Source organism: Haliotis cracherodii, unplaced genomic scaffold, assembly GCF_022045235.1.
Source record: "Haliotis cracherodii isolate W230 unplaced genomic scaffold, xgHalCrac1.p SCAF_1, whole genome shotgun sequence".
NCBI lineage: Eukaryota > Metazoa > Mollusca > Gastropoda > Lepetellida > Haliotidae > Haliotis > Haliotis cracherodii.
Genome location: NW_027266264.1, coordinates 16,008,091 through 16,035,347, shown reverse-complemented (window position 1 = coordinate 16,035,347; position 27,257 = coordinate 16,008,091). Strand labels below are relative to the sequence as shown.

The 27,257-nt window shown below is 40.8% G+C and overlaps 1 protein-coding gene and 1 long non-coding RNA gene across 3 annotated transcripts in view; one reads left to right on the top strand and one right to left on the bottom strand.

The window, feature by feature from the left end:
* LOC139473534 (potassium channel subfamily T member 2-like) overlaps positions 1–3,801 on the bottom strand; it is a 96,828-nt gene extending 93,027 nt beyond the window's left edge. The window contains exon 1 of the mRNA XM_071256157.1: positions 3,566–3,801. Within this exon, the coding sequence (XP_071112258.1) occupies positions 3,566–3,660 (95 nt within the window). The 5' untranslated portion in view covers positions 3,661–3,801. The remainder of the gene's footprint in view (positions 1–3,565) is intronic.
* LOC139473568 (uncharacterized) overlaps positions 1–27,257 on the top strand; it is a 481,685-nt gene that overhangs the window by 146,770 nt on the left and 307,658 nt on the right. The window lies entirely within an intron of this gene.

The following is a 27,257-nucleotide window of genomic DNA, read 5'->3' as shown; positions in this document are numbered from 1 at the left end:
CTGTTGAATGAAAACCTGCAAACTGCCTCACAGGTTCAATAGTTGTCCATACACCAGGCGATAATTTTCATTTATCTATCTATAAATCAGGGAGTTTATAGAAATCCAAACATGCGCCCTTGAATTGTTTGATAATGATGCCACAGAATCAAATCGAAGCTAACGGATGATGGAGTAAGTACAAATTATGGATATAAACAAGTGCCCTTGCCGTTGTGAGACAAATTGGGAAAAATTGCTACATTCATATTTTAAAATTGTCTTGTAACATTGTTTTCAATACAATAATGTAGAAATACGCCTCGTCCTTTCTGTTTCATGAGGGGCGGTCAGGTAGCCTAGTGGTTAAAGCGTTCGCTCGTCACGCCGAAGACCCGGGTTCGATTCCCGACATGGGTTCAATGTGTGAAGCCCATTTCTGGTGTCCCCCGCCGTGATATTGCTGGAATATTGCTAAAAGCGGCATAAAACCATATTCACTCACTCTGTTTCATGTTCCTGGGGCAAAGGAGGTAACTGACTATAAAAGTCCTGTTTCCACCCTTGCCAATCTAAGCTGGAATTTCTTGGCTCGATCATAGCACCACCAGTGGCTATTACGAGTTATGTCCTTCCTATCGACCAATCAGATTCCACCTCTCATATCACTTGCCCTTGCTTTAAACAAATGGTGGTGCCAAGTCAAGATGATTCGATCAATAATCATGATAATCAAAATCTATATTTTGATAAAACAGGTCTTACTTTGCAAAGTGCATCAAATCAGGTGAGCACCTTGACTAAAAACATGAAAGGATTTGGGAAATATCTTTTGTTGCTGAGTTGGCGGTACACATGCTTTGCAAATCCTGCAATCAACAAAAATATGCACAGCATTTACAAACCTGATGTCGACTTCGTAATGAGATTTTGATTTGACAAAGCATAGACTTGTTAGTCCAGCCAAAATATAACTCCATAATTCCAGCCTAGTTCGGCAAGGGTGGAAACTGGACTTTAATAGTCAGTTAACACCCTTGCCTAGGGAAGATGTTCTATTATGGTCCTGTTATCAATGAACGGAATACAAGTCACCACAACCAAGCCATAGCATTAGTATTACATTAAATAGGAATGATTTAATTTCCATTTGGAACTTTCACTGGCAATTGCTGCAGACTTGGGGACGAATATCAGGCCTCAACAGCTTTAGACAAATCCCTGTAGGAATTTAATACATATGATTATGTAAAATAAACTATTTCTTAGTTTCGTTTTATATGTGACCAAATATTATGAGTTGCCTGTGTCAGAAGTGTGTGTACAGGATTTTATGAAGAGAAGGGTCCTTGTACACCTCTGTACAGTAAGTCAAGGAGTGTACACAGACACTCAGCTTGTAAATCCTGTACACTCCCCAATTGACACGTGACAAATTTATCATCAGTTTATACATTACAAAGTCTTATTTGCCACGAAATGTCACATCATGCGTTATGATGTCACGATATTCGTACTGCCGGAGAGTATGTTTTTTTCACAAAACAGCTAGTGTCTCATCAGACAGGTCCACCCTTTAACAGGTAATGATATAGCATTATGTCCATGTAGGCTGTGTTGCTTGTCAAGTGTATTAACTGTCATTGCAGTTTCCTTAACTCACAGCTCAACTCATTTATATCTGAAAACAAACCGCTGGTGGCACAAGAGTTGGTTGGTTGGTTTGTTTATTGTTTAACGCCGCACTCAGCAATATTCCAGCTATATGCAGGGGTGGTGGCACAAGAGCTACAATTATGTACAATTTTCAACATGTACAAAATTGCAGCATTTAACAGAACTAATCAGGGTACGATTTCATTCTGTTTTACCAACTGCACAGGTGCAACCAACTAAATTAATCTGGTTGCACCACCAAAATATTGGTTGCACCATTTTATCATAAATTGAAACACTGTATTTTCAGTTAGTTTAAATATTATATAATTTCAAAGAGAAAATAAACTTTAGAATGTGCTCCAGTATTTTATTTTGGGGAAATCTGTATATAACCTGGTAATACAAGTTACCTGCACAAAGAATGTTTTACCTGCACTGGTGCAGCTTGGATATTGCTAAATCGATCCCTGCTCATGAAAACAGAATATATAGATACTAATTTATTTTACTAATAGTATTATACACAGGATTAAGGAATTTAGAGAGAGACCTTTTAGATATCTGACGCTAACATATGTGAAAAGTGATTTTTTTCCTTACCACTGTACACCATGTACATAACACAAAGTGTATAGTGGACTATTTTTGCAGTATTCTTTTGGGGGAAAACAATATTCTTCATTACGTTTTTACAAATATCATAAATATTGTCATGCATCAAAATGGTGTAAGGTTAAATATGTTTCATAACAGGCAATACTTACTCATGTTAAGTCATTTAAAATAAGTACAGTTTCAGTGTTCATTACATTAATCACTTGTTAGTTAGCGCTGTATAGGTTTGATCACAAATTGTGTATCTGACACTGCAAAATTTAATTATGTACTGCACCACTCAATCATTCAATGGATGATTTCATGTGGGATGTGACAAATATTACTTGAATTTTTTACTGACTATTGTGAACAGTGTGTATCATTAGAAACTCCTGATACTAACAATGACAGATTGCAACTAGAATGACTGTGTAGGAGGCATTTAAATAGCTTCAACAACCAGTTGCACAGAACAAAAAGATTAACCATCAAGGATATCATAACTATATCAAAATTATCAAATGACTGACGTTATACTTTGTATATTTGTCTTTCTGCAGAAGCATAGATATTTCAAGGTAATAATACATACACCAAACCTTTGAGATGTCCCCTCTCCATTGTGTGGGACCTACATTAAAGTCAGGCTTAGCACATTATGAATGTATTCTGCATGTACCATTGTTTAGATAACTGTCTAGAGCCTTTATGTACACATACAAAAACTACATGCAATTCAAGCACTAGATATGAATACCTCTGAAGTTCTCCAAGATCAAATCCTTTGTTGAAAACACAGTGAAAACCCATACTACTCACCATTTAAAGTCATAAAAAATAATATTGATGTCATTGTAGAAACTGTTTATTAAACAGGTAGTAATTATGTTAAATCACATGCTCACTGATAAGAAATCACTGGATCACAATAAAACAGCAAAATGCAATGTTTGATAATGTTTTCAAACACTTCTCGGTGCTCCTTCGATAAATCACTGTTATCACACCAAACTCCTCACGTGAAATAACTCGACACTGTACTTTCAACAAGCATGCTACAAACTGACAGAAGTGACAGTAACTAACAATTTCAAGGACAGCTTCTTGTGTCAAAGTGGTGTCAATTATCACAAACAGCTGATCAGACCGGAGTGTTCTAAATAGCGCGAGAAAGTCTGTTTACTGACGATCTTGAACAACAGCCGCCCATTGAGCGCCGCCACAAAAAATACTCGAGCATGCGATTGACAATGACTCTCTGCACCGTGCGGAAAAGGAGCCAAGCAATCACGCAATATGTCAAATAAATGTTTATGATGAACACACTTACCCATCGGCCCAGTCTTGGTCGTCCTCGTCGTCTCCAGTCTCCTGATACATCCATGCCAAATCAACACCATCGCAGGTCGTGGCGCTTTCCGCCATCCTAAGACACTATCATGTACGTAAACAATGCGATGCGCACACCTTGAATGTGCCGGCTTCCTTTGGACCATTAAGATCAACTGTGGTTTACTCCAAACTTTCCGAATGTTTTATATATATTTGTCCGCGCCGATACGACGTGCTAGCCAACCCTCCAGTCACGCTCAACTGCCTTCCGCTTCAGCCTATAGCAACACCGGTTTTGGGGGAAGCCCCGGGCTAGAGTCGCGTTAATAGTTACAGAATATGCCTCCGTGAAACTAACTTTGAGTGGGTCTCCTTTTAACTGGACACTTTAAGGCGTTCGGTAAACAAGAAAATATTACTTGAAGCGTTATATCACAAAGTGATTGTACGTTTCTGGAATTAGTAAATCGTTGTTTTCCCTGTCATTTAACAAGCGTTGTAAAGCGCATGTACGTTCTTTGATATCCTTCATCAATTTCCATCTATTTAACTATCATTTTTTTTTTAAATATCTAATTTCATCTCAATTTAGTGATGCTGATGTTGGGGATGCATGGTGTCATTCAGTGCACACATGACCTGAAGATTCTTGTAAATACATTGTTCCGTTATTGCTACACTATTATGATGTCATACATTGGAATGACGTCATGTCTTGTATTACCGTCTTTTTCAGCTATTGCAAAGTGTAACATTATGTCACATATTTAACATACTGGAATATATAAAGAAAAAGGCATTTTATTGTCAATTTCACCCAAATCGAATACGCAAAATTATTGTATTAATTTGATACCACAAACATTACAAATATTTTATAAAAACACGTCTCAAGATCGTACCCTGATACGTCTCAAGATTGTGACTCTTTTGCCATTCCTCCCCCTACTTCTCGATCACGAGCATCGATCCACGCAATTGGGATACGATGACATGCATCAACCAAGTCAGAAAAAAACATGCCTCAAACTGATAAAAAAACACACAGATTGTCTGCCACAAAAATGCATTGTTGAAAGGTGTTTTTTTAATAAGAAATGTTTAAACTCATTGGTTTTATTCTCTCTTATCTGATTTTAAAGCTGTAGCATATGACCAGAGACCATAAAATTCTATTTTATGGTCTCTGATTTGAGTAATGTTTTCATAAGCTAACGCCCCGTTCTCAAGACAAGCAAACAACACCCTTTTCTAACGATAAGCAAATAACGGCCTTTCGTACGACAAGTTTATAACGTCATTTCTTACGATAAACATATATAAGATAGATAGCTACACGATAAATCGCAAAGAACAATGAAGAACGAAACATTGTTCTATCGTGACGTCATTTATCGAGATTTGAATATGGCTGGCAACTTGGAAGACGTTATTTTTTAGAGGAAGTGTCCAGTACGTTGTTCCCCGTATATGTACCTGGGCTACGCAGATAAAAGCAGTCGGGGAACGATCGCATCCAAAAGTGGGGGAGATACGACAAACTGTATGAGGAGAAAAGGTACAGATCGACGTGAGGATTGTGAGACTCTGCGGCAAATACTAAAATTAACCCACCTTTCGTAAAGTGGACTTGTCCAAAATTTCCAGGTCGGATTCTATCCAGGGAGTCATCATGATTAAAATTTGTTTAATATTTTTAAAGCTTGTACATTTTACCAACGTCCTTTCAAAAAGAGGTTGTACATAATGTTGATATCTCATATAAGAAATAAAGGACTCGTGGTCGTTTATTGTACAATAAAACTCTGCAAGGAGAGTAAACAACGACCACGAGTCGTTTACTTCTTAATTATAACGTCCTTTTCTCACCATAAGCAAACGACATCCTTCCCCCGTGAGGACCCTGGTTGCCATAAGCTTAGGGGCGGTCGGGTAGCCTAGTGGTTAAAGCGTTCACTCGTCACGCCGAAGACCCGGGTTCGATTCCCAACATGGGTTCAATGTGTGAAGCCCATTTCCGGTGTCCCCCGCCGTGATATTGCTGGAATATTGCTAAAAGCGGAGTAAAACCAAACTCACTCACTCCCCATAAGCTTACCTATTGCGAATTGTCTATGGAAGCGACTACGTGTTGTCTTACTGACTTGGCAGTTTGCGTGTCCAATCACGATGGCGTGACACGTTCCTCATCATGTCAACCACTGGTTTGTTGGAACCGGACTCAATTATTTACGCCGTGATATAGTGAGTGAGTTTGATTCTATGCCGCTTTTAGCAATATTCCAGCAATATCACGGCGGGGGCCAGAAATGGGCTTCACACATTGTACCCATGTCGGGAATCGAACCCGGGACTTCGGCGTGATGAGCGAACGCTTTAACCACTAAGCCACCCGACCTCCCTTACGCCGTGATATAATTCACCTACTGCTGACTGTGGCTTTAAACAACATCCATTCACTCATTCATTTATAGATGTTTATCAGTTTGTATTAATTGACATACATAAATTATATGTTTCACCCGTGAATATCCAGGTTGTCTTCAGCAACCCATGCTTGTTTTAAGAGGCGTCTAACGGGATCGGGTGGTCAGGCTCGCTGCCTTGGTTGATGCATGTCATCGTATCCCAATTGTGGGGATCGATCCGCATGATGACAGTCACTGGATTGTCTGGTCCAGACTCGATTATTTTCAGTCTGTCGTCATGTAGCTGGATTATTGCTGAGTGCGGTGTTAAACAACAAACAAACAAACATATGTGTCTATGATATTTCAGTTTATCTGTGTGAACCTATTTTTTGCGACCGTCAGAACGGAACTATTACCGGATGTCCAAGATTCTACTGAAGCAGTGCTATATACTGTTACCCTTGGGTACTTCTTGTTATACGACTTTACACGTGACCATCGCGTTCGTGCTTGGCTGGGCGTATTTTATAGGTACATAGTTAAAGGCTTACACCGCCGTGTAAGCAGCGAATCCATGGATTATATGACCCAAGAGAATCAAATTTCTCACTGTTTAGGTGGTATCAAACACCGTGGCCCGCGCTATTCAAATGTCAGTTTTACCGTAATCCTCCTAAAGAGGCCTTCGAGGTGGTTTCTGTTTATTAATTACGTAAGTTCTCGCAACTCACTATGTACATGAACATACACTCCATATGTGCACCGGTAAAGGACTGAAGTGAGTTTATGTTTTGAATGATACTGAACATAAATTGATTGCAAATGTAGAAAACTGCGTTCACAAACTCAAACCATCTTTATTTAGATCTGTGATGGGCGAGCACTTGCCCCAGTCCGCCACTTTGACATTTCGCAGGCATTCCTTCACACCAACTAGCATTTGTTTGTTTGTTTTGTTTGTTTTGCTTGTTTGTTAACGTCGCGCTCAGCAATATTCCAGCTATATGAGGGTGGTTTGTAAATAATCGAATCTGGACCAGACAATCCAGTGACTGATATAATGAGCATCGATCCACGCAATTGGGATACGATGACATGCATCAACCTAGTCAGCGAGCCTTACAACCCGATCCCGTTAGTCGCCTTTTACGACAAGCATGGGTTGCTGAAGACCTATTCTAACCCGGATCTTCACGGTAAGCTTGTGGTAAGAGTTGACCTGGGGATCAAGTGGTCAGTATCTGTGACTTGGCTGACTGCGTGTCAGCGCACCACTGTGGTGTTGATCATTGTCCTTGCTTCCAATCACTAGTTTGGTCCAAGATTGGAATTATGTAACCGGAAATTAGCCCTGGTATATCTGAGCTGATATTAAAAGTGGATTTGTTGCATTGACGTATGTATAGTGTATATAGTCTAGAGGTTAAAGCGTTCATTCGTCCACCGTTGAGCCGGGCGGGCTGTCCCTTCCATGCTGCATGTGTAATCTAATTCCTGCAAATATACGCCATGGAATAAGTGAACCAATGTGTCATGTCCTACACCATTGGTAATTTCTCACTCATTCGTCCAATGACTCACTCACTCACTCACTCGTAGATATGTTATTGGCTTAATCTCAAAACTGCCTAAAATTAATTGATAAATCTACACACATGATAACACAAGAGGGTAATGATGTCCTTATCATATAATTTCATTCTTACCGTGATCGATATCTAAGTCGTAGCTTCTCTCAATGACGTTACTTTAGAAACCATGAATACAGTCTTTTATCGAAAACAAAAACGGTTCTCTAAAATTTCTTGAAAAAAGGTATTGCCTGCCACAAACATTACATTATTGCAAGGATTCTTTTCTAAAACAAAACCAGGCTCATAGTTTTAAAGGCAACCCCCCCCCCCCCCCCCCCCCCCCCCCCCCCCAACCCCTGTAAGGCTCTATGTTTGCATATGTGTCGAACCGTGGTGCCATTCGATCAGATTGGTTTATCGCACCGATAACGCTATCCAAATGTGATACTTGTCTTTTTATATCAGCATATAGTAGATCCATAGAGGTAAGTATTATCGTAGTATCAAATTTGAATAACCATGAAGCTACTAAATATATTTAATTCTAGAAAAGAATATTAACCCAAAAATTAAGTAATGATATTCCGTGTCAAACCGAATAGGTACAGAAAGATCGGGAAGCAGCGAATGGGGAACTGGGTGTACAGTTAACCTTGGCTTGCGACATGCGACAAGTCGGGATCATTGCTTGTGTGTTATGATTATGTAACTCGGACGTTCCCACCTAACGCAACAATGACCCAGAAACATTCCCCGGGGGCATTGACCCCCTTATTAATTATGTCAAGACCACGAGTTTGCCATGGGTATCACAGTATCAATGCACCGTTACATGTAGTGTACACGCGCCATTAGAAGCAAACCATACGCAAGACGTAAAGTGCGCTATTTATTAAAGGCTATTATCAAATGTTAGCCAGAAACTTGAATGTTTACAGTTAATATTATTATATCTACCGCACACTCAGACAAGAGCACGTCCCTGTGTAATACACACTGTGCACATCTATACAAGGATCATTAAAGGGGGACTTTTCGGTCTGGGCCTAGACAGTGTATTAGATTTTAAATATTTGGGTAGTCTTCATCTTTGCGGATTGATATAAACATGTACATTTTAAAACTTGTGTTTGAAGACCAGTTTGCTTGGTTTTGAATGACGTAAATCACACAATTCGTAGCTGTACAAAAACAACTGGCCCATGTATCCTACGGTCTTTCTTTGTACAGCTACGTATTCCTCAGCGATATAAATTTCCCAGAGCCTCATCTCCCTTTAAATTCGGCGTGTGCTCGTTTATTTGCTCTTCTAAATGCTGATTTAAAAAGTACAACTACATTTTAGATAGACTAAGTTGTTTTGTTAACAAACCATTCAGCGACGACATTTGATACGGTTTGATACGTTCTCTCAATCTGGGCGTAGACCTGTGTGAATTTCAGATACTGCCTCTATTTAATTAAGATAGCCTATTTGTCAATAGATTAAATAGGTAATAAAACGTGAAATGGGAGACGAGTAATGTTATATTGAATGACATAATTAAAAAAAAACGTGGTGACATTAAACCCATATTTCTTTCGCAATACATTCCTTGATAAAGAGCTCCCCGAACAAACAACCAATTTGTCGTATCCTTGAAAAAGGAACTCGTCATCGTTGGGCCTACTAGTACTTCATTTGGAAGATCCGGGGTAGAATAGGTCTTCAGCAACCCATGCTTGCCGTAAAAGGAGGCTATATGCTTGTCGTTAGAGGCGACTAACGGGGTCGGGTGTTCAGGCTCGCTAATGTGGTTGATGCATGTCATTGTATCCCTATTCCGCGGATCGATGCTCATGATTTCAATCACTGGATTGTCTGGTCCAGACTCGATTATTTACAGACCGTCGTCATATAGCTGTAATATTGCTGAGTGCGGTGTTAAACAACAAACAAACAAAACATTCTTCTTGTCTGTCCATTTGGAGTATATACTGTAGTATCAGACTGGATGATAATGGGTTACCATGATTGGTTATTAGAGTAGACAGACTCCCAGTCTTGCGCAGCGCACTGTAATCATACACTCTGGTCCGTGACCCGAGGTTGGTACCAGGCTGGAGAAACGGACAGACCTGATGAGCATTGAAGTGTGATAATGACACATTTTCCTGATGAAATTATCTGTTTTGTAAGGCTGTAATGGATTATTGAAGGGCTATGTTCCATGGTCTGTTGCCCAATTCCAGCGTGTGTCCATAGGTTGTAATTAGTGTCTAGTGAAGCTAAGACCATACTGTGAAACCCCGTTTAACCGGAAGGTTCTGTTCCAAGTGATACTCCACATTTCCGGGTAAACGAATTGTATGTCCATTTTAGTACAAACCGATGTTCCTAACGGTAACGACCGCCTCCGTGGTCTAGTGGACAGAGCGCCTGTACGGAGGTCGGTGGTTCGATCCCCGGCCGCGCCATAACTAAAGATCTAACTAAAATGGTACTTGTTGTTTCCCTGCCTGGTTCTCGGCATTAAAGGATTAAAATCTACCAGTGACAGAAGCATCCACATAGCAACAAGATTCCATTTTCCTGAACATAGTGAGAGACACAGTCGGCTTGGACTGTGTGGGGTATCCATGTTAAACTGTTGTGTCCCTATCACCCTACTGTTAGTCATAACATATAATATCAATCATGAAGATGTTCTGGTCAAGTAATCACAAGATTAATTCAAGATAAAAAATACATTTAAAAAAGTCCAAAGAGGGGCTTTGTAGAAACGTCCCTGTTTATATATGTTTGTGAGGGGAAAACAGTGTTATCCAAGCGTGGCAATGGCAGTCGCTGTATGCTCGAACGTATTTATAAGTTTTGCACCTGCCGAACAATAACCCCCTCTATTTGACCTGCATTCGTGATGTTGTACGCTCTGACACAGCTGCTCGGAAATATTACACATAAAACTTGTAGTTCATGAAAGGGAGGGTGGTTAGGGAGGGGGTGGGGGTAGGTGTGTGTTTGGGGTGGGGGATGGGGGGTTGTTGGGATGGAATCGAAAGTCAAAATGATCTCGATCTAACGTGGGTTTTACAAAGTTGATCGAGTACTTGATGCATCTTTAAAATGTCTGCCTTTCCTCCGTTATTTGTAGTACAGAATTGCGTCCCTTATTCGTACCAGGATTTGGGTTCCAATCTAATCCCAGCGTGAGTTGGGTTTAACGTCGCTTTTAACATTATGCCAGTTATATCACGGCATGTCAGATTAATGCGGGAGGAAAGCCCGAAGTCATGCAGGTCTGATATTTTTACCACGTCAGCGAAACTCACGAGCACGGTCGTTGTTTGATGGGCGCCACAGAAAGAGGGTTCTAAAGTTAATGCCAACGAAATGATAAGAGTCACAATTTTAAGTGAGTGAGAGAGTTAGGTTTAGCGCCGCTTTCAACAATGTTTGTGTTATCACGGCGTGTCAGGTTGATGTGGGATGAAATCCCGAAGTGATGCAGGTCTTAGACGTTTACCCCTCTGATGAAACCCACGAGTGCGGGTATGGTGCTGTCAAACCAACAAACATAATAAGGGAGAATCTGGGATTCGAACCCACGATCTTCGGTTACTGGCACATCTAAGGGACACAACTCTCAGCGAATTGCGGCTCCTTTGATAACTGGGCCAACGTTCTGTGTCACTGCGGGACGCTCCGTGGTTGCAATTGGTCGCTTAAATGTAATATATGGGTATCCAACAGAAACGTAATTTAATATCTAGTTACTTAATTAATCAGCTTATCGAAAATGACTTGCAAAATGCAATATAAAGTCTCTGTTAGGGTCTAGTGAAACATTTATTTTGCTAAAATAGATTATTATTGCATTTCAAAATTATATAATTATAAAGTAATTGCAATGTCTGAGGCATCACAGTTTAATTTGTCTCCGTCTGACATGTCTGGTTTTCACGTAGGAAAACACATTGCCCTATAAATTTGTGTCCCCGCTATGATAAGGAAACATTTATAAAATAAATGGGGAACATAATGTTTTCGTAAAAAACATAGTCACAGAAATTAATTGGTATTTTTGTCTTTTCCAATAAGGAGCATGTAACGTGTTTGTACGCAGCAAAGATCAGCAGTATATACTTTTCCAAATGACATTAGATATAACACCAAACGAATGTCAGCGAGGTTTCATTCAACAATGCTGGGCCATTTGGCCTTAGGCAGGTGCTCGTTGTTTACTAACGTTCAAAAACAATCAACTCTCTGACCCCTAGAGGTCACACTTCCGACGTGAGCTCGCGTGACGATAGCACGCGCTGTGACGCAGACGACGGAATATTTTACGGACCCAAGACTGGTGAATCTTAGCGAATGAAATGCTGTAAAACATGGCGAAAGGAATTAAAATATTCCGCCTATATATTCAAGTTGATATTCACAATAGTTACATGTTTGTGAGGTAGGAGGTTAATTTAATCAGTTGAAACCTTTGAGAGGCCCAGTTAGGGTTCTGATATACATCTTGGAAAATCGTCATAATTCTGTTTTATGTTCCATACACTTAACGTTAAAAACCTAACTTGTTGCAATAGCAGAAAATTAAGTATGCGATGTACATTCGGTCGGATAGATGCACATGTTCACATAAGAGCAATCTTTTTTTGTGAATCACTTCACAAATATATCTCAATACTTCTATCTCAGCTGCAATTGCAGTAATCTCCTCTCTTACACCCGGATACGAAATATCATGTGATGCAATTTTCAGATTGTTTAGAACTTTGGGCGCCCTAGCTTTGTCAGCAGATGTGCGTTCTGGTCGATATACTTATATTGCATTGGTGACTTGTGAGTGAGTGGGGTTTAACGCCGCTTTTAACAGTATTCCAGTTATTTCACGGCGTGTCAGCTTAATGTGGGAGGAAAGCCCGAAGTGATGCAGGTCTCAGACGTTTACCACTTCAGTGAAACCCACGAGCACGGGTATGGTGCTGACAAACCTAGAAACATAATCGAGGCGAACCGGGATTCGAACCCACAATCATAGGTCTCTGGCGTGAAAGGGACGTAACTATGCACAGCGAATCGCGGCGCCTTAGACGACTGGGCCAACCGTGCCCCCACATTAGTGACTAAAGAAATGTTTGATGCACTATTGTGTTTTTCATTATGACATCGAATTGATTTATAATGTTTATTTTCATAAGTAATAGCTAATCTCGCAGTAGTGAATTTATGAAACAATGTATTGGAATTGTCCTTTATAATTATCTATTTATGTGTTGAGTGGGCCCCATAGTGAAAGACTGGCATAAAACATGCACACAATTCTTTAAAAAAAAAAACAACAACAACTCTGCAATCTGATTGCTGACACTTTTGGTGTGTTTTTTTCTTCGGTTAATGCACGGTTCAGCGCTTCCGGGATAATGACGTGACGTTTCTGGGAAGTTGAGATGTATCGGTTCAGTATAACGCAAACCTTTAGAAATAAAATCAGCGGTTCAACTGGTTTAGCCGAGGTAAACAGGTTGACAAAAAGGCGGCGTGTTCATTAAAGCCAGTATGGAGGCTGACGAGAGTCTGAACTATTCGGAAAAAGCAGTCGCGCGTGTCATATAAAAAATACTTTACAAGCTGTAGTCGTGTATTCATTGATCCATGCATTTTAAAATATTTGTTTAAAATATTCATGAAGATTTAGATAAAAATGAATATTCATCAATGAAATAGAAACTGTTTATGAGAAGGAATTAATAGTAATATCTACATATTACATGCATGTATGCATGCATACGTACACACACACACACACACACACACACACACACACACACACACACACACACACACACACACACACACACTCATACACACAAACATACACACACACACGCATACACATACATATATACATATGCATATATACGCGTATGTGTGTGTGTATGTGCGCAGGAAGACGAACTGTCCGAGTTATACATAACAGGATATATATTTGCAAGTCATTGCCTGGGGAAACACAACTCAATTTATCATCGCATACATGTGTTGTGTTCTCAAATTCTCGTGTATGCAATCGTATTGCTATGAATCTACAACACGATATACCGAACTTTCAACATGGTCCAGCTAGGCTCGAGATAACGGGGTCCGACTTAACGTCAAAATCTAGTTTTGAGATGGGCCCTGACTTTGATATTGACACAGTTAGTGATGGGCTACAATATGCATGATTCTCAGAATGTAGAGAGGCCTGAGTGGCAGGCAGTCATCATTCATTCAAATTCATGTCAGTGTTCTACGTGACGAGAATATCCCGATGCATATGCTTATGCTCCACCTTGTATATTAACACAAGCCTCTGTATTTTTCAATCATCCAAACATTGCATTAAACAACAGAATCCTTCCACCAACAATAGAATCCAGCTTAAGAAATATTTTCTTAAACACTACACGGTCATATTGTATTTTTGGAATTTTCCGAACGAAAACCAAACATATGTAGCGTGTTGTTTATTTGAGCTCAAAGGGTCGTAGATCAGTAGAGCTCATAGAACGTCGAATCTAATAATGTGATTTGTTCTGTGAGCAAAATCGAAAGATTATTATTAGAGTTTGTACTGACAACAAACTGAAGGGGTAAGCACCCCATCCCTACCCCTTGATTCACGTATGAGTATCGACATACATGACCAAACAGATGACTTAAATACTGTAAATGCATATACCGGATAATGTTCACAGTAAGCTATGCACCATCTGCTAAGCATGGATTGATAGATTCACGACCCGGTGGGGACTCACGTCTGATTATGAAGGCAGCTTGTTTCTCGCAAGAGGCGACTAAACTGGATCGGGTGTGCAGGCTTCATAACTCGGTCGCGTCACGTAACCCCAGGGCGTGGAATGATACTTATTCCATCAACAATCCGTTATTTACCGGTCGCCGTGATATAGCTTGAGTATTGCTGACTGATTGGACCAAAAGGCGAAGACACATATATTACCCACTCAAACCTGCATCCTACTGCAAGATGAACTTCACTTAGATACACAGCGGTATGTGTTATAAGGTCCGTACATTTCTGCCTCTCCATAAACTCTGAAGTTTCGCATGGTATGAAGGCCCTGTGTATCCAGCTCTCGTAACCCTCTTGACGTACACTTCCCCAAGGGTAGAAGTTTGCCTACATGTATTATGTTGTCCGATTTTCCATACATGATTTCACCTACCCTCTTTTTCAAGTCTTTGATAGGCATTTAGAAGTTGGAAAAATGTGAAGACGTGAAACTTTTATGGCTATGAATTTTTTTTTATCGTTTATAACGACCTTTCGGGGCTCCTTGTCGCTTCATCAGGTGAATACTGGAAAAAGCATACTGACTTATTATGTACACATGCTGATATGTCTACACAAGTTATGGTAAATGTACAAATATAACAATACAAGGAGGCCCAAGCCAATAGGATTAATATGAGAAAGGCCAATGTAGTGAAATAGGGTGATGGGGTTAGGTGTGATGAAAAAGAGCTTACTTAGGATTCACCTGACGATGAGGCAAGAAGTAGCCCTGAAACGTCATCAAAAACAAGAAAGAAGTTGTTATCCAATAGTTTCACGTCTTTATTCCCTCTTTCTATCTGAAACTATATATTACATATCACTGGCAGTGAAGTCGTGCATAGTGCTGTCAGTAGTGAAACAATAGACTTTCTTGACAAAATGGCTTAGACGTTGATGGACCGGTTGAAAATAGGGTACAGTTATTAAAAACAGATTGATATTGTAAATTTAGATAACTTTTCCAAAAAACGGAAATGAATCCAGAGGTTGAAATATACTCTTCAAAAAATAAAGAAACGCAAAGCCAGATTTGTGTTAGCTAGGAAAATACATCTATACGAAGAACTGTAAAGGGTATTGAGCCAAAATGTTGTGAAGAGAACACTTGGTGATTGTAGTTATCTCAGTTATCGGTACATAGGAAAAGTCCAAGGTGAAGGTCAGCTACCATCATTAACGCGTATGTCCCCCCGTTGGAACCGACAGCGGCCTGACATCTGCCCAAGGAAGAGACGAGTATGAGAATCACATCCTGGGGAATGGAAGCCCACTCGGCCTACAACGCAAAAGCCAACTGCTGCCACGTCTGGAGGTGTGGTTGACGTCGGCGTAGCCGTCTATCCAATTCATCCCACAGGTGCTCCATCGGGTTCAAATCCGAGGATCTGTAGAGCCGGGGGAGAACATCAACGTTGTTGTTGTGTAGACATGCTCTTGTGATCCATGCTGTATGCGGTCGAGCGTTGTCCTGCTGGAATACACCGTTGCCGTTGGCTGCATTTGGGAGGACGTGTGGTTGAGGAATTTCGTTGATGTATCGTTGAGCCGTAAGATTGCCCTGGATATGGACCAAACCTTTCCTGCCATGATGAGAGATATCCTCCCATATCATAACGCTACCCCCACCAAACCTGTCCTCTTACTGTACGCAGTTTCCGGCGTAACGTTCTCCCCGATGTCTGTAGACCCGTGCTCTTCCATCCCCTCAACGAAGGAGAAATCTTGATAAGTCGCTGAAACAGACATCTCTCCATCGCAGTTGAGGCCATACCTCATGTGTTGACGACACCAATGCAGTCGTTGTTGACGATGTTGTCGACTCAATATGACGTGTCGAACAGGACGTCTTGCACGTAGACCTGCTGCTCTTAATCGGTTTCGTACGGTCTGGTCGGAGATTCTGCGCAGTCCGGATATTTAGATGCTGTTGAGGTGTCTGTGGTCGTCCTTTCACGTAGGTGGCGCAGTCTGACGTAACGATCTCGGGCGGGGGTTGTTACTCTTGGCCGTCCCGACCTTGGCAGATCACGTGTTGACCCATGCTGTTGAAACCGATCCCATACCCTTGTGATGGAGCTGGGCGCTACATTGAAGCCCTGACTACAGCTGATCGGGATTCCCCTGCCTGTAAGCGGCCTATGACGTTGTTTCTTTGCACTTCTGTTAATCTTGGCATGTTGTTGAAATCTCGCTGTTCGACTGACGCAGATGCCAGGCAACCAAAAACCCTGCACTTTAACACCGTTCATAGTGCTGCTGCACGTGCAGTACGTGCAGCTCCATGGCCCTTTTGTTAATGCACTGGGTGCGTTTTTTTCCGAATCGTACGAATGGTTTGCAATGTCCTTGTTGTGATCATTTTGATCCGGGAAATTTGTCACTGACACTATAACAAATTAAACCTCTTGATTTTGCACCCCTTGGTCCGCTAATTTTGCTTTTATGGCCAAAAACTATTGCGTTTCTTTTGTTGAAGAGTATATAATGGGTATTTAAAGTTGATATCGTATACTTATTTGTCCGTAAACATGAAAGACTCCAAAGAACGGGTCACACATGGTAAGTTTTGAAGCTACCTTCAGTGCACAATGCAGATGATTTTTAAGATGGATTGGAGATATGCATCCTATGGACACATTTAATAAGGCTTGTAAATATATAGAGTGACATAGCAATGATCTGTGCATAATGCAAGGGAACAAACAATGTTTCTGCACTCTTTGACACTGATATAATGGCCCAGACAGCGTGGAAATTACATCAAAATACTGCTTCATTCCTTGTCAACATAAAGAGAAAATGACGGGCCCGGATAATGATAACGTTAGGTAAATTGTAAGACGCAACAATTTCTTTTCGCTCAATATGATACCTGGAGGTTGATTCGGGCTAGTACCTCTTATCTGTCTCGATACAAGTACGGGTGGTGTCAGTGCAGTGTTAGGTTTGTGTGATACCAGGTCATTGTATAACATGGATGACGTCATGTTCAGTGTTAGGTTTGTGTGATGCCAGCTCATTGTATAACATGGATGACGTCATTTTCAGTGTTGTGTTTGTGTGATGCCAGGTCATTGTATTACATGGATGACGTCATGTTCAGTGTTGAGTTTGTGTGATGCCAGGTCATTGTATAACATGGATGACGTCATGTTCAGTGTTAGGTTTGTGTGATGCCAGCTCATTGTATAACATGGATGACGTCATGTTCAGTGTTGTGTTTGTGTGATGCCAGGTCATTGTATAACATGGATGACGTCATGTTCAGTGTTGAGTTTTGGTGTTGCCAGCTCATTGTATAACATGGATGACGTCATGTTCAGTGTTGAGTTTGGGTGATGCCAGGTCATTGTATAACATGGATGACGTCATGTTCAGTGTTGAGTTTGTGTGATGCCAGGTCATTGTATAACATGGATGACGACATGTTCAGTGTTGAATACACTAGAGAATGTTGTACCTTATTTTGTAATGCAACTCAAATATTTCTTCATCATGATGGTCGGAATACGGATAGAAGCATACAGGCAGTTGTTTACGCCTTCAGGACACTAGTGTCCTGGTCCTCATACATTTGTCAATGTCACTGCCGAATCTGTGAGAAAAGTACAGATGACACACATTCACCAAATAGATTCTAACAAGATGTTTACCTCCTGAAGCCAAAAATCATCTACTTTCTCCAGCGTTAGGAATTGCCACTGGGACGCTAGTTACTATTATACTCATCGAAAAAAGTCTAAAAACCTTAAAATGTCCCAAATTGTAAGATGTATAAGTTTCTTGTAACAGTTGTATGATAAACATGAACGAATTGGGAACACATAACAACCGGTAGGGAAGTATGACATAAGATGTTATGACAACTAACGATCTTGAATGACGATAGGGGTAAGATAGGAAATTTTGACGTTTCCGGATCAGCAGTGGGTAATAGCTCCACGATTTGTCAAACTTTCATCCACTCGACGCGGAATACTGCTTATGAGTCTCCCAGTGGCGATTTGAGGGAGTCTGCCCTACTCCTCTTGCAGCGCCTGACCAAGTTCAGCCCACGTGGTCGGCGGCCTATGACGGTGACGTGCACGTCTCTGTATCATGTCCCAGTCGTGTTCATGGCATTCTATGGATGTTGTGCTGCTGGTGGTGAGCACTGATGATTCGTGCGCGTTGAGCACGGACGTTGTCGTTCTGAAAGACTAAACGTCGACCAACACTCCTTGCAGACGGGCCCGTGAAGACGCCGGGATAGAATAGGTCTTCAGCAACCCATGCTTGCCGTAAAAGGCGACTATGCTTGTCGTAAAAGGCGACTAACGGGATCGGGTGGTCAGGCTCGCTGACTTGGTTGATGCATGTCATCAATCCCAATTGCGTTGATCGATGCTCATGATATTAATCACTGGATTGTCTGGTCCAGACTCGATTATTTACAGACCGCCGTCATAGAGCTGAAATATTGCTGAGTGCGGCGTTAAACAACAAACAAACAAACAAATCCTTGCAGACGGGACAACAAAAGGTGTCAGTATGTTGTCCCGATAGTACTGTCCAGTCACCCTTCCTTGCACAATGTGGAGTGGGGTTTGGGCAGTCATAGTGATGCCACCCGACACCATAACCGATCCACCGCCTAAATCTGTCATAAGGTCTTAGGTTCGACCCGTAACTCCTTATCCAGTTGTCTGGTGAAAGTTTGCCGTTTGAGGTCGATTTCCAAAGCCTGGTTTCAGATCAACCGACCCTGTAATCGTGTCTTTAACCCGGGACGCCCTGAACGGGGTCGATCGTCAACATTTTGTGTTTGTTAGTACCTGTTCCATAGTCTGCTAATCACAGACTGTGAAACATTGAACGAATTGGCCACTGCACGCTAACTTCTGCCAGTTTCCAGAATGCTAATAGCCCGTAGACTTTGCAGGGGCGGCATCGCTAGTTTATACACAAGCGATGAATGAAATCAAGTAAATCAAAACTGTTTGATGAGAAGAATCAATATGCTTGACAACAATAATGCTCCACGGAGGTTACTCGACCTTCCTTGAGAGTGTCAAAACCAGGAATCCACGAGGCGCTATTGCATAAGGCCAGTGCAAGCTATAGGATATGCTTTGGTGTTATATGAGTTTTGCATACATAAACGTTCTTGCATCTTTGTTCTGAGACTTGGTATCAACATAAATGTTTTCATGATCCACTACTTTAAGAGTAAATGATTTTCTATGTTTCATCTCCACCCAACCATGAACATCTGTCCATACTGTATTCCAAAAGCAGACAAGTGGCGCTGTATAGCCCAGTCACTCTTGTATTGCTTCACCTACATACTAACAGTCTATACATTTCGATGGTCGTTGTGCAGTCACTCTTTTCGATGGTCAGGTCTGTGTAACTACACGATTAGCAAGCAATTCAATATTGCTAAAAACGGAGTAAAACCTCACTAACTCATTGAAAGTAACTCGGTGACAAGTTCATGGCCATGTGATGGTCACAATCACATCACACAACCCATTAAACATAAACCTTTATTCACGAAAAGAGAAAATCAGTCACGGATCCAGAAGGGATCCACGAACAAAGATTTGAGTAACAAACGCATTTTTTTCTGGAATTACGGGCTTCCACTTTTGTATTTTAAGTGCAAACCACAACCCTTTTCCAAAACGTTGTCCACTCCCCCCTTACCCCCTCTGCAAAAAGCTGTATCCGCGCTTTGAAAATGCTTCAAATCTATGGTTTCATTTCATGAATCATCAAATAGCCTTGAAGATATAATATTGTATGTACTCCGTTAAAGCCAAAACCATCTGCTGGTACATGAAGTTAACTGGGCAGCTAATCTAATCACGCCACTGTGTTTATGCTACAGCTGATGTATAAACAGAAAACGACTGCGATATCGTAGAACAGCTACAAAATAGGGGTGCTATGTGATTTAGAAGTAAAAGATCGTTGTGTGTGACAAGTCGTCCAACCTGTTTGATTCACTGGACGTCGGCTGACAACTATTGGGATACAAATCTGTGTCGAATGTACCGCCAGCACCTGTTTACGATGTACTTGTTTCTAGACACAACAATTAAGCTGTTAATCACTAGATACCAGTTTGCGTTGGTCACATAACATACTACCTGTTTTGTGCCAGCGTTAATTGATTACTGCCTTCGTGTCGAGGTCAGTTTCAAGTTGATATTTTCTTTTCTATCTAAGTAGAACACATAAAAAAAACGCAATCTACTATGCATTCCAGATAGTTAGAGAACGACTGGGTGTAACGCTGCACGCAACAACAATCACTGGTTTTTCTGGTCCAGATTCAATTATACACGTGCAACAACAACAAAAAGAGCCATATCTCTCCTCCGTGGAATAACTGTCACACAGAGAACATGTCGTTCTTGTTTTCATACCATGTTTTGGTATACATAACAGTTCAGATGCCGTCTTCATCTGGTTGCCCTACCACATTGTCATTCGCGATAATGCTAAATGCTAAATATTAAATGGTAACGAGTATTTCTGCAGCCAGTCTAGGTACGTATATCCTGGACAAACACTTAATCCATGTTATCTTGCATGCACGTGGATTGCAAGCCGGTTCTAAGGCAGTATTTCACATCAGAGCGACAGCAAAACGTGTGCTGATAAATGAAAAAGAAGCTATCTACACCGCCCATGTGATACTGCCTAGTCCGAACCCTTGTATCGACATCCCGCCGTAAATACTCTCTCTCTCTCATCTTATTGAAGATGAATTACAATCCTCAATAACATGTCCATATTATGAAGATTTAAGACAAGCACTTTAATATATTGCAAGTTTTTAAATCCCACACTTACACAGTCGATGTAACGCGTGACACATAAATAATCTCTCTCTCTCTCTCTCTCTCTCTCTCTCTCTCTCTCTCTCTCTCTCTCTCTCTCTCTCTCTCAAAACGTGGAAATCACTAAAAAGAGTTTTTATGTATAAGTGATTTAGCAAAGCACAAGCTTTCCGAATTCAATAATACATAACCACTGGCTCTGGGTCAGTTTTTATTTCCACTGTCGCTAAGATTATGGGCATTTTATGGCCTTGACGAACCCGCGTAATTTTTTCTGTTCCTTTGCGGGCATATTACTTGCTGCATAAGTAATCCGTCCTATATGCACACTCTCATTCCCGAACAAAACGTGCAAACATGCGCAAATGCAAGCATACACTAAACCATGACAAAAGCGCTTTGTATAGCGTGTTCATAAAGATAAATAACTACAGCCTCCATGCCACATGTACTTTTGCTGGTCCTTGCGGCTTGTAGTGTATAAATACATCGTATCGTTCAACAGGTAGACAGACATGTGTGGCTGTTTTATATTCAAATGCATGTGTTGTTGAACATTAACGTTCGATAGTTCGTACATATTTAATTCAATCAGAATTTGCCATATTCGAAACTCGTTATGCAGCTTTTCTATTTTCGGCAACAATGGTTGGTTGGTTTGTTGTTTAACGCCGCACTCAGCAATATTCCAGCTGTATGACGGCGGTCTGCAAGTTATCGAGTCTGGATCAGACAATCCAATAATTGATATCATGAGCATAGATCATCCACGCAATTGGGATCGATGACATGCATCAACCACGTCAGCGAGCCGGACCATCTGATCCCGTTAGTCGCGTTTTACGACAACTATAGTCGCCTTTTATGGCAAGCATGGGCTCCTGAAGACCTATTCTATCCCGGATCTTCACGGGCCTTTCGGCAACACAGATTGGGTCCATTGTACACGACGAAGTCCCCATAGGCATGTTGCCAAACTCAATATAGACGCGACCCGTTGGTTGGTGCATGTCATCGAATCCCAATTGCATTGATCGATGCTCATGGTGTCAATCACTGGATTGTCTGGTCCAGACGCAATTATTTGGAGACCACCGTAATATAGCTCGAGTGTTGCTGAGTGCAGCGTTAAACAACAAGAAGCAAACAAAAAACAATATGGTCACGATTTATTTTCAAGAAGCCCATCAGGATGATCGACCACCGCCCAATGCTCTGAATACATATTATGTTGGCACAAAACAAACACTACACGGAATGCGTAATCATACATATTAAAGCTTTAAACCCAAGGTGGAGGGCGTTACATGTTTATTGTATAACTCATCTCAATGACAAATAGGGTTTCGTGCATATTTAAAATTCACATGTCCTCTTGGTAGACATTTGATATAAGTGAATACACTGACGTCGGTAGACTAACATTTAGTCTCTGAAATCTTATATTACACAATATCCTTCTTGACTCTAAAAATATAAAAAAAATTCCCTATGCTGATTTCAGAGGAATAGAGCTAGCTTGAGCTGGCTAGACTTGCTTTTGTATGCATTTCTAGATTATCATTTTTTCATAAAATAAATATATTCAAGGGTCATGGTGAAGGATAGACTAACATTTAGTCTCTGAAATCTTATATTACACAATATCCTTCTTGACTCTAAAAATAAAAAAATTCCCTATGCTGATTTCAGAGGAATAGAGCTAGCTTGAGCTGGCTAGACTTGCTTTTGTATGCATTTCTAGATTATTATTTTTTCATAAAATAAATATATTCCACGGTCATGGTGCAGGACTAGGTGAAGGACAATGACGTCGGCATCAAGTGGGAAAGCCTGGCCACAACAGAACACCAACAATGGATGCTTGTCCTACGACAGTCAGACAGTGTATTCAGCCAGAGAGCCATAATACATGACATGGCATGATAAATCACGCATGTTGGAGTTTATAACAATTCAATTCAAGAAAAAAAGCATTGGATGAGGTGACCATACTGATCAGGTGGGGTCCTGATAGTGAGTGAGTGAGTTGGGTTTTACGCCGCTTTTAACAATATTCCAGTTATATCGCGGCGTGTCAGTTTAATGTGGGAGGAAAGCCCGAAGTGATGCAAGTCTCAGACGTTTACCACTTCGGTGAAACCCACGAGCACGGGTATGGTGCTGACAAACCTGGAAACATAATCGGGGCGAACCGGGATTCGAACCCACAATCATAGGTTTCTGGCGTGTCCAAAGGACGCAACTCTGCACAGCGAATCGCGGCACCTTAGACGACTGGACCACCCGTACCCCCTGGGGTCCTGATAGAGAAGACTGGGTGATTGATTGAATGCGTGTTGCGGTAACCGGCACGGCAGTATGTATCATAATATCAGTCACAGTTTTGCCAGATCCAGGCTTGATTGTGTACAGGCCGCCGTCATGTGCCTGGAATATTGCCGACTGTGGCGTACAACAACAACCAAACGCTACCTAAGCCACATTATGACAATAGTTTTCGAGTGAAAACATGACTTCTCCATGTGTTTGCATGAACATATTTTGAACTGGAATCCTTTCGATCAGCACATATATCACAGAGACCTCCATTTAGTTCGACCGATATTAGTCTGGAAGCCTGGGCCTTGCATAAAATGACTGTTGTGAATGCCTTTATATGCCACAAGGGGCAGAAGTCCGTACGGATCAACTTTTGCTCAAAAGTGCACGAGAAGAACGCCATGAGTCTGCTGATAGTTGTTGGTGTTTGAACATAATTGTACAACAGATAACATCAAAGTATAGCATGCGAATATTAATATTCAAATTGGGATGGTTAAAGCCTTCGCTTGTTACCTCGAAAACCCGAGTTTGATTCCCAAAATCATTATACAATGTGAGAAGCCAATTCCAGGTGTCACCCGTCCTTAGTTTTGCTGAAACCGGCGTAAACCCCCAAACTCACTTAATATTCAAATATAAGTCGGTGCACTAATATTCGCTGGTATCGCGACACGATAAAAGAAATTCCAAAAGGGTGACAGACATTACCTACAACATCTTTGTACTGGCAGCGAAAAGGAGAATTATCCGACCATTGCTGTGGCCAAGGATAGGCATCACACAATGAACCTACCAGCCTGGTCTCACATCGGGTCGACAAGGACGAACAAACGCATTGTCTATGGTTCTGGCAGGGTCCGATCTTATAACCTAGTTTACAGTACTACTCTTTCTGTTTTTATCACATTAAAAAAATGACGAATTCGATATCATGTTGACTTAAGATTTGATAACAAAACAGAGGTTAAACAAGGGAACATGATCTTGGAACTTTTTTCCCGCGTACAATAACATGCTTGTTGTGCTGAAACGTGCCTGGTCGTTGTTGATGTACAACGTATCGGATGATGATGATCCCCTGTATGTAAAACCCGCCCTGTAAACACCTTAGAAATCTCGGATAACCCTATACGGCAAGGATCGAATAAATGTCACTGTTTCTGTCAAAGCTGGCACAGCTGTGGTGCTTTTATAGCATACAATATCTGTACATTCAGAACTGTAATCAAAATCAAAAGTGAATGAGATCAAATATACTTATTGATAACTGAGAAATATTTGTAATTATGATCATATTGACCACATGGGTTTACAAATCGACCAACATTTTAATTGTATTTAGGAAACCAATTATCAAGACAGACACAGGTACAGTAGTTTGCTGCCGTTTTATGTAAAGAAAACAAACGGACACATCAAATAACAATTCAGTTCCCCATAACGTGTGTAATAAACACAAAACTTGCAATGAAGACTTTGAACACCAATGTTTTCACACGAGCATTAATGAAACTCCATCTCATCATTTATCCAATTCCGAAACCTAATAACAAACCTTGATCTGCACTAAATTTGGGATTTCCTTGGCCACCAAGTGAGAGCTAGAGACCAGGTTAAATAACCCCGAATGAATTGACCCAGGCACTGTACCAGGAAGTTGAAAATCGGACATCTGATAAGCAGCATGAGTTTGCTTGTGTTATGTGACGGGATTCTAGCTGAGGGTCGAGGTTTTAGGATATACCAAAGAATCTGGCTGTTGTGGTTTGAAAAATATCCATAATCCTTGAAAGTATTTCGTCAATAACATTATACTTATACACCTTTGCGTATATTTTCATTTCACTCAGTATTTGTTTCCTGGCAATAAACTGATTGAAACGTTGCTGACTGCGGTGTTTTACGGATGTTCCAATTTAAAGAAAATCTCGTTTCATACATTTGACATGTACATAAGTAACAAGGGTAGAAAGGTGTGGGTGAGTTGGGTTAAGCGCCTCTTTGAACAGTATTCCAGTTATATCACGGCGTGTCAGCTGAATGTGGGAGGAAAGCCCGAAGTGATGCCAGTCTCAGGCGTTTACCACTTCGGTGAAACCCACGAGCACGGGTATGGTGCTGACAAACCTAAAAACATCATCGGGACGAACCGGGATTCGAACCCACAATCATAGGTTTCTGGCGTCCGCAGGGGACGCAACTCTACACAGCGAATTGCGAAGTCTTAGACGTCTGGGCCTGGGAAGAAAGGAATAGGTGTGTTTGCAAATTGGTAATATTTAAGGCTGCCTACAATGGCTATATGCTCGAAAACCGTACGCGACATGTGCCAATGCAATATGACACGCTTTTTGATCCCTCGAGTCAATTCTTTCTTTCGTACAGATGTAGTATCTATTACGCTATACAGCTCAGACCAATAATACATTATAACACTGCGTCAAGCTTGCAGATCATAATACTATAAGCTTCCTAACATCCATTGCATGGTAGATTTAGGTAGTTAATTTTCTTAAAACTGTTACATTTGAGATAGATATGAGTATATTATATTTTCCCAGTGATGGATAGAAATAATATTCATAATGTCGTAAACAGTGATGTAATAATATCCCAGGGAGTTTATATAATATTACAGGGATTTTGGTCATACAACTTCCGTTTATATTGTAACATAGGAATGTTTCATGAACATAACCTTCGTATCTGTAGCCCAGTGAGTTTTCTACTAGGCTACAGGGGCGCTGATAAATCACTTGTAATGCTTGTTAGAATGTCTTTTTCAAGTATCCAAACGCCAGCAACATATATTTTACGCCCGTTTCCTAAGGTTCATGGAAAGTATGTTTGAAACATAAAACTGTTGATAAATGTTGTTTACATTTCTATTTTCGGTTTATAAGTTAGATAAAACACTTACCTTGGGTTGTTATGAGATTTAAACCCTAATCCTCGGGATAAAACCTCAAGGCTGACGTCCCACGGTTTTATCCCTTGGATTCGAGTTTTAAACCTCATAAAAACTCTCTAACGTGTTTCATCCTCATCATAACTGGTGTGAGCTACAGCGGAACTGTGGAAAGTATACCTGAATTTACTTACTGTTACTGCATTTATGTAAGGCTCAACAGAATTTAATTTATAAATAAATACTGCTATGCAAGATTTCTGACTGTCAGCTCTCTGGTTTTCCCAAATACGTGTGAATAAAAAAACTATAAATAAAGAAATGATAAATGTAAATAAAGAAGGGACTTTATCTTTGATGCCCAGTTGGTTTTGCTGTGGTTACTAGCTTGGTATAACATTTCATGACATTTTGGGGGATACCGTGAACCTGGCATTGTGAACAAATCACACCGATATTTAATACAACGTTTTAAATATACCCACTATATAAAGTGGATATCTAGGAGTCGGATTCTTTTGCTATTCCGCTGAAACTATTTTTATCCACCGATATATCCAAACAATATGATAAGGATGTGTTTCCGTTCTACACTTGTAATTGTAGACTCACAATACTTTCAACGTACATTCTTACTGAAACGTGAGTACGGTAAATGAATATTTCAGTAACAAAGCATTTTTGGAGAAATGCATTTGCTCATGGTGCCACCACACATTCTAACCATTACCCGTGTTTCATTGCTGGGAGTCTTGCCGAGAGTATTTTTGTAAGCATGTAATGGGCTAAGGGGAGCAACTCCGTCATTC